This window comes from Pseudopipra pipra, chromosome 3 (assembly GCF_036250125.1).
Source record: "Pseudopipra pipra isolate bDixPip1 chromosome 3, bDixPip1.hap1, whole genome shotgun sequence".
NCBI lineage: Eukaryota > Metazoa > Chordata > Aves > Passeriformes > Pipridae > Pseudopipra > Pseudopipra pipra.
Genome location: NC_087551.1, coordinates 727,195 through 734,766, shown reverse-complemented (window position 1 = coordinate 734,766; position 7,572 = coordinate 727,195). Strand labels below are relative to the sequence as shown.

The 7,572-nt window shown below is 60.0% G+C and overlaps 1 protein-coding gene across 1 annotated transcript; it reads right to left on the bottom strand.

The window, feature by feature from the left end:
• Positions 1 to 301: 301 nt before the first annotated feature.
• Positions 302 to 6,474, bottom strand: PAX1 (paired box 1). The gene is made up of 4 exons (XM_064651257.1): positions 5,055 to 6,474; positions 3,566 to 3,711; positions 3,076 to 3,295; positions 302 to 922 (listed from the first exon to the last, which is right to left on the bottom strand). The coding sequence occupies exons 1-4, from the start codon at positions 6,472 to 6,474 to the stop codon at positions 831 to 833; spliced, it is 1,878 nt and encodes a 625-aa protein (XP_064507327.1). The 3' UTR covers positions 302 to 830.
• Positions 6,475 to 7,572: the final 1,098 nt, after the last annotated feature.

The following is a 7,572-nucleotide window of genomic DNA, read 5'->3' as shown; positions in this document are numbered from 1 at the left end:
GTGGCCAGGACTGCCCTGCAGCCCCTTCAGGAGTCACCCAGTGAGGCCACGGACCCCCTGGATGCAGGAGAAGCCCAGGATGAAGCATGGGGTGCAGAGCTGCCACGCACTCACACAGGGGTGGGGGCACAAATCCAGGCCTGGCACAGGGCGATTCCAAGATCCCACCTGAGATCCCACAGGGTCCTACCACCACTCACAGGTGCTGCCTGAGGCTGGGAGACCCCGGGACAAGGGATGGTGCTCAGCCAGAGCCTGAGGGAGGGAGGGAGGGAGGTCAGGAGCATGTGCCCACAGCTGTCACTTTTTATTAAGGTTTGTTATTAGAAAAATATATCATAAAACGTCGTGGCACTTCTGTCCATTCCTATTCTGGGGCAGAGGCACTGGAAGGTGGATGGAGAAAGGGCTCCAGCACGGATGCTCCGGCGTGGGAAAGCCAGGAATTGCTCCCTTGGGCTGGGACAGAGCCAGGGATGGGCCCAGCAGTGGCTGGGGACGGAGGCACTCACTGCATCCAACAGTCTTCGGGGACACGGGGGACGAGAAAGAACAACTGAAAGCAAGGGGTGAAAAACACAAAACAAAGAAGGAAGAGCGAGTCTTGTCTGTCACCCCTTTCCAATCCAGTGGAGGTAAAGTGTCCCTCTGGGAACGTCCTGACCAGGATTTGCCACGGGAGAAAGTCACCTCTGGCTGCCCAGGCTGTCTCCTCATCCCCACGGTGGCAGTGGTGCTCTGGGCACAGCTCGATGGCACTTCAGGCTTCAGTTACAGTTTGCAGGTGCTTATTCCAAGAGTCCCTCTCTCTCGGCAGCTGCTCCAGGGCTCTAGGACGAGGAGGTTGGGATAGAGAGTCCATGGATGGTGTTTAGAGGGTCCGGAGGTTTCCCCACAGGGCTGGTGGGTTTTCTGTCCACGACTGCAAGAAAGGTGGAGAGGGAAAAACCAGACAACAAGGCAGGGGATTGATGGACTCTGAGCAGGTAGAACCTCCTCCAAGAGCCCCCCAAGAGCAGTTCTGCCCCACAGGGCTCCTCATCCAGCCACTGGGAAAGGCATCCCTTTGGAAAGGGGCTGCCAGGCTCCCTGTACCCAGGGTAACAGAGAGGGAAAAGGGGAATGCTCCCCCCCAGGGACAGGGACCGTGGTGATGGCATTGCCAGGGATTTACCTGGGGAGGAGACCCACAACAGTCCCAGCCACTCACAGAACACATCCCATACACTCCCCTAAAGCTGGAGTGCCCTGGGAGAGGAACTGTGCCGCCAGCGGCGGGGAGGGGAAGGGGACGGGACCGTCACACCATCCCAGGGGCAGCGACACCCCTGCTGAGCTTCAGCCCAGCCCCAGCTCCGCCCAAGCCTGGCCCAGGCCGCGGGAATCCCCCTCCCCACCCACCCGCGGCCTTCGGAGAGGGGGATGTTCATCCCTGCCGGGAGCAGGGGGGGTTCTCAGGGAAAATCTGTGAATTCCGAAAAGGTCTGGAATGAGAAGGTGGAAATTGCCCGGCTGGCTTTGTCTGCCGCTCTTTTCATTCCTTCTTTCATCCTTTCCCCGCTCTCTGCTCTCGCTGCAGGTTTGGGGGGCCCGGACCCCCCTCAGCCCATCCCACGGGGCGACCGCCCTTTCTCCTCCAGTCCCCTGCTCGGGGCAGAGCGGGGGGAGGCTTTTTGCGGATAATCCAATATTTGGGATATCCCGAATAAGTCGCAGAACCAGAAAACAGGTTCGAAATGAATTTAAAAAAAAAAAAAAAAAAAAAAAAAAAAAGCTTTGAAAGAGAAAATAAATTTTAAAAACACCAGGAAAAACAAACAAAAAAAAAAACCCTTGCAAAACAAAACCCCACAAACGTTTAGAAAACTCTCTGGGCCTTTGGGTACAACAGCTTAAAAATCGGCAAATCAGAAAACTCGGGGCTACAAGTCACTTAAAATACCTCAAAAATACACTAAGTGTGCACAGGTCGGATTTCTGCCTTTGGTCGTTTTATATCCTTTTTTTCTTTCCTTTTTTTCTCTCCTTTTTTTTCTCATTTTCTTTTATTTCTTTTCCTTCCTTCCCCTTGCTTTTTCGCTCTCTGTTTCTCCCTCTTTTTTTCCCCCCCTTTAAATAATCGATTTTAATTTTTATGTTCTCACTCCTTGATTACTCACAACAGATTGAACGAGGAAGAAATGCTAAAAGGTAAAAAACCAAACCAAACCAATAAAACATTAAAACCCCAGAAAAACCACATGAAAATTGACTAATAAGTGAGGAATTAATTACAAATTAATTAAAATAATAGAAAGTCTAATACCACCGGAAAAGGCCAAAAATATCGATGGGGATTTTATACCCAGGGCGGAAAAATCGGGATATTAAAAACGAATCCGCCCGTCGAGGAAACAGAGCTCCATAAATGAGACGAAATAATTAACAGGAGACAAAAGAACCGCCCCATTAAACAGCCTCAAATTGTTCCCTTGGGATTCTTGGGGGAGCGTTCAATTATTAGTTCTGGGAACAAATTAAATAAAATAATAGTCACTTATAATAATTAGTAGTTATTCATAAATCGTTAAATAATTGCCGCGACTTAATAATTAATGGCTAATTACTAGGAATTAAGAATTCCCAGTCAAGACTTCTGCCTTTCTGCGTCATCCCAAGGCTCCCGACCTGTTCATTCATGGGGAGACGCGGGGAAAAGGCTCCTGCTCTGTCCCGCCGCACCCCGACATTCCGGGGGGGACGGACAGCGCGGGGGGTCGCCCCGAACCTTCCCGCTTCCCTGGCGAGCGCCAGCGGGCAGGAAAAACGGTTTCCAGTTTATAACCGGGATGTACCGACTCAGGCTGGAGGGGCTGGACGGGGACCACCGGAATTCCGGGGGGGCTCAGGTGGAGGGACCCTCCCCATCCCCTCACCCCCGTCCCGCCCCTCTCCCGCTCTCCGGGCCCCCCCGGCCGCTCCTCCCGCAGCTCCCCGGGGGTCCCCCCGCGCTGTCCCCCCGCAGCTCCCCGGGGTCCCCCCGCGCTGTCCCCCCGCAGCTCCCCGGGGGTCCCCCCGCGCTGTCCCCCCGCTCACCTTCCCTCCCGGGCTGCTTGAAGGCCATGGCCGCGGGCAGGTCGCCGCCGTGGACGGTGACGCCGTGGCCGTGGTGGGCCAGGGGGGTCCCCTGCGGCTGCCAGGGGGGGCCCGGGCCGATGTAGCCGCCGGGGGAGCCGCCGTAGACGCCGGGCTGGGTGGAGGGGGGGTAGGCGCAGGCCGGCAGGAAGGTGCCCATCGAGGAGAGCCCCGGGCCGGGCTAGGGACAGGCACAGAGTTGGGGAGGGGGGGGCTCAGAACAGCCCGCCCGGCTCTGGGGGTCGGGGTCCCCCTCAGGGAGATGGGGGCCGGGCGGAGGGGGAATGGGAGCGGTGGGAAATCTACCCCTTCCCTGTCCCCTCCCTGTCCCCTCCCTGCCCCCCTGCCTTATTCTTCCCTGCCCCTCTTCCTGCCCCACTAATGCCCACCCCGTCCCCTCCCCGTCCCCCCTCCCTGTCCCCCCTGCCCCCCGCTGCCCCCCAGCAGTCACCTGCGGGTATTTGATGTCCCCCTCCATGGCCGCCTTGTCGAGCCCGTTGACCGCCTGGCCCGGGGCGGGGAAGCCCGTCCTGTTCACGCTGGGCCACTCTTCCATTTTGGGGGGGTAGGCAGCCCCTTCCGTGCCAGCCAGAGCCCCTGGGGAGCAAAGCGTCAGCCCTCGAACCCGCCGGGCCCCTGCCCGAGCAGGTTTTTGGGCTGAAAGAGGGGGAAATCCCGGGTTTACAAATGCCTGGTTGCACAGATCCGTGGAGAGGGGGCACAGGAATTCACGTTCCCTCCCAGCGCCCTCCAGCATCCCGGGACACGGTCCCCTCGACTGAAATTGGGTAGCACACCGTGGGGAGAGGCTGTGGCGTCCCCCCCAAACCCGCCTCTCCATCCCTACACCACCACCCCCGGCAATTCTAAGCCCCCGGTAATTTAGGGGGCCTAATTTCTCTTCTGACGAAGGAGATTTATAAAACTGACATCGGAATTTTAAGGATAAATGATTGCACGGGGCAAAACGCATGCGGTTGATTTACTCGGGCTTTTGGAAGGATAAAAGGACCCGCACTCCCCTGCCACGTCCCGTGTCCCCTCCCCGAAGTCGGAGGGGCTCGGAGCTCGGCGCTGCCGCTGCTCCCAGAGCCCCAAAACCGGGACGATTTCCCGGGGATATCCCGCAGGCCGGTCCGAGGTGCCTTGTCTTCTCCTTTCCCCCTCCTCTGGTTTTTTCCCTCCCCCTTTTTACCCCCATTCCATATATATGTATTTATATATATATATATATATATTTCCCTTTGCGAAGGGAAATTCAGGGCTCCGAATTTGCGGTCGGCAATCTATCATCCCCACGAAAATATTTTCCACATTTTTCATAAAAAGTTCAAGATGTGGCTGAGCCGAGGCCGCATCTGGCCCCGCCGCCCCGACGGGCTGATGGAGCGGGAGTGGCCCTCGGATCAAAAAAAAAAAAAAAAAAAGAAAGAAAGCAAAATATACTGAACAAACAAAACAAATAATAATAATAACAATAACAATAATAATAAAAACAAAACAGAAAGGAAGGAAACAAACAAACAAAAAACCAAAACCGAAATGAACCAAAAAAACTGAAACAAATGAAAAAAAAAGAACGAAACAAGCAAAAGAGCACGAAACAACAAAAAGTCACGGAACAGGCAAAAAGGCACGACACTAATAAAAAAATACCCGAAACGAGCAAAAAAAGCGCAAAAACAGGCCAAAAAGCACGAACCGAACAAAACCCGCGGAAAAAAAAAATAATAAAAAAATAGAAACACACAAAAACCTCGAAGCAAATAAAAAAATCAACCAAACCAACCAAAAAAAAAAAAAAAAAGGCAAACAGACAAAATAATAATAATGATGATGATAATAATAAAGACCGAAAACAAAACGGGGGCGGGAGGGGGGAAACGAAATTGCGGCGGGCCGGGCGGGGCGGGGGCGAGCCCGGGGCCGGTGGTACCCACCCGCCTGCTCCACGAAGGTGCGGATGCCCAGGATGTTGGTGACGGAGTGCGCCGAGGGCCAGGAGCGGGGCAGCCCGACGGGGGGTGCCCCGAGGGGCGCGGCCGGGTGGCCGGCGGCCTTGGCGGGCGGCGGGGCGGCGGGGCCGGGGTACGGGTACTGGTAGATGTGGCCGCAGGGCAGCGCGGGCGGGGGGCCGGGCGGGGCGAGCCCGCCGATCTTGTTGCGCAGGATGCGGCTGATGGAGCTGACCGAGGGCACGTTGTACTTGTCGCACACGCCGTCGGCGAGCAGCCGGTCGCGGATCTCCCAGGCGAAGATGCCCGGGTCGCCCTGCTTGTAGTCGCGGATGTGCTTGACCACGGCGGGGGTGGTGACCCGCGGCTTGCTGCCGCCGATGGCCCCGGGCAGGATGGAGCCCGTCTCGTGGTACCGGGCCAGGATCTTGCTGACGCAGCCGTGGGACACGCGGAGCTGGCGGCTGATGTCGCAGGGCCGGATCCCGAGCTGCGCCAGCTCCACGATGCGCAGCCGGATGGCGTTGGGCAGCGGCCGCCCGTTCACGAACACGCCGCCCAGCTGGTTCACCTCCCCGTACGTGTGCTCTGCGGGAAGGGCAGGGGTGGCGTGGCACGGCACGGCATGGCACGGATGGCATGGCAGGGCATGGCATGGGATGGGGGCGCGGCGTTGTGGTCCCCGCGGGATGCCCGGACAGCGAGCGGGAGCGGGACGGGGCTGCCGCGGGAAGGAGAGAGAGAGGGGGAAAAAGGAAAACGGGGAGAGAAAGGAAAAGGGAAAGGGGGAAAAAAAAGGGAAGGAAAGAAAGGGAAGGGAGGAGAAAGGAAAAGGGAAGGAGGGAGAAAGGGAAGGGAAGAAGGGAAGAAAGGGAACGGGGGGAAAAAGGGAAAGGAAAATGAGAACGAGAGGGAAAGAGAGAAGGAGGAAAAAAGCAGAGAGGAAAGGAGAAGGTAGAGGAGGAAAAAAAAGAGGAAAACAGAGAGAAAAAGGAGAAATAGGGACAGAAAAAATAAGGTCAGAGAGACAGTAAAAAAGAAGGGGGGGAAAGACACGGGGAAACGTGAGAGAAAAAGAGAAAACAGAAACGAGAAGGGGGAAAAAAGGACAGAAAAAAGGAGAGCGGAACAAAACTAAAAAGACAGAGAAAAGGCGAAAGAGCGAGAACGGGAGAAAGAGTCGCAAGCAGAGAGCAGAGCGAAAGCGAAGGGAGGAGCGGGGAGAACGGGGGACCCGGAGCCCTCCCGGCCGGGCACGTCGTGCCGGCCCCGGCGCTGCGGGCCGAGACCCTCCGGGCCGGACCACCTCCCGCCGCCTCCCCCTGCCCGGTGCCCTCCCCCGGCTCTGCCGAGAGCCCGGCGGAGCCGTCCCGGAGCCCTCTCGGAGCCGCCCGCACTCACCCATCGCCCGGCGCGGGGGTCGCGCCGCTCCGCCCGGGGAGGGGGCAGCGCCCGGCCCAGCATAGAGAGCCCGGGGGGCGGCGGGGGCGGCGGGGAGCCGGCGGCCGGGGGGTCCTGGCGGCGCCGGGCCGGTTCCCCGCTCGCGGGGAGCCCCCGCCGCTCCTCGGGATCAATTTGACGTGGGAATCACGTCAATCCCGGCCGTCACGGCGGCGGCGCCGCCGCCCATTGGCTCCCGCCGGCTCCTAAATGGCCGCGGCGAGGAGGGACGGGGGGGCCGGTACCCTCTGCCCGCCCCCTCGGGGCCCGAGCCCCGCCACCCCCGCGGGACCCCCCCGCGCGTCGCCCCGCACACCCCCCGAGCCGCGGGAAGGCGGAGCGGGGTTCGCCGCGGGGGTCCCAACGCCCCCCCCTTAAGGCGTGAGGGTCCCCGCGGGTCCCTCCCCGCGCTGTTCCCACGCGGGACGCGGACACGCACCTGCCCCGCCTCCAGCCCCGACGGGACCCCCGGGCGGGGGCAGCGCGGGGGGCTCCGCCAGGGCAGGGTCGTGCTTTGGGGGGCGAGGGCACCCACGGAGCCCTGCCCGAGGGGGGGTCCCCTGCGGACACGCTGCCGCCCACCCAGCGGTGAAATCCGCCTTTCCCCCCCCCCCCCAAAAAAAAAATAACGCCCGGGAGCAGCCTCGGGGCTGGGGCGAGTGCTCGGGACATTCCTGCGGATTTCTGTCCCCTCCCCGAGGAGAGGTCGGTGGGAAGACCGTGAGTGTTTCCCCGCAAACGACTGGCAGGGTGGGGGGCGAGGGGCGTGCCCTGGGGGGGCAGCGGCGTGGAGAGGCCGCTCCGCGCTGGGGTTTAAAGGGGGGCCGGCGGGGGGGCAGCGCCCACCACCCCGGAGCGGGGCTCGCCCCCGGCAGCGCCGACATCCCCACAAACGGCATCCACGCGCGGACGGGCACGGGGGGAAGCCTCCCGGGGGTACCCGCTCGGGCGCCCCCTCCTCTGCTCCCCACCCACCCGACGCGGGGGGTTGAACCCACGCGGGGGTCGCGGCAGACGGTGCCGCCCGAGCGCTGGAAAAAGCGCCGGGAAAAGGGAGCGGATC

Excerpts from the sequence above, each read along its gene's own strand:
- PAX1 (XM_064651257.1), bottom strand. The coding sequence starts at position 6,474 with ATGGGTGAGTGCGGGCGGCTCCGAGAGGGCTCCGGGACGGCTCCGCCG. Across the intron at positions 3,296-3,565 it reads GGGACATCAAATACCCGCAG|CCCGGCCCGGGGCTCTCCTC; the intron begins GTGACTGCTGGG and ends GCCTGTCCCTAG. Across the intron at positions 923-3,075 it reads CAAGCAGCCCGGGAGGGAAG|TCGTGGACAGAAAACCCACC; the intron begins GTGAGCGGGGGG and ends CCTTTCTTGCAG.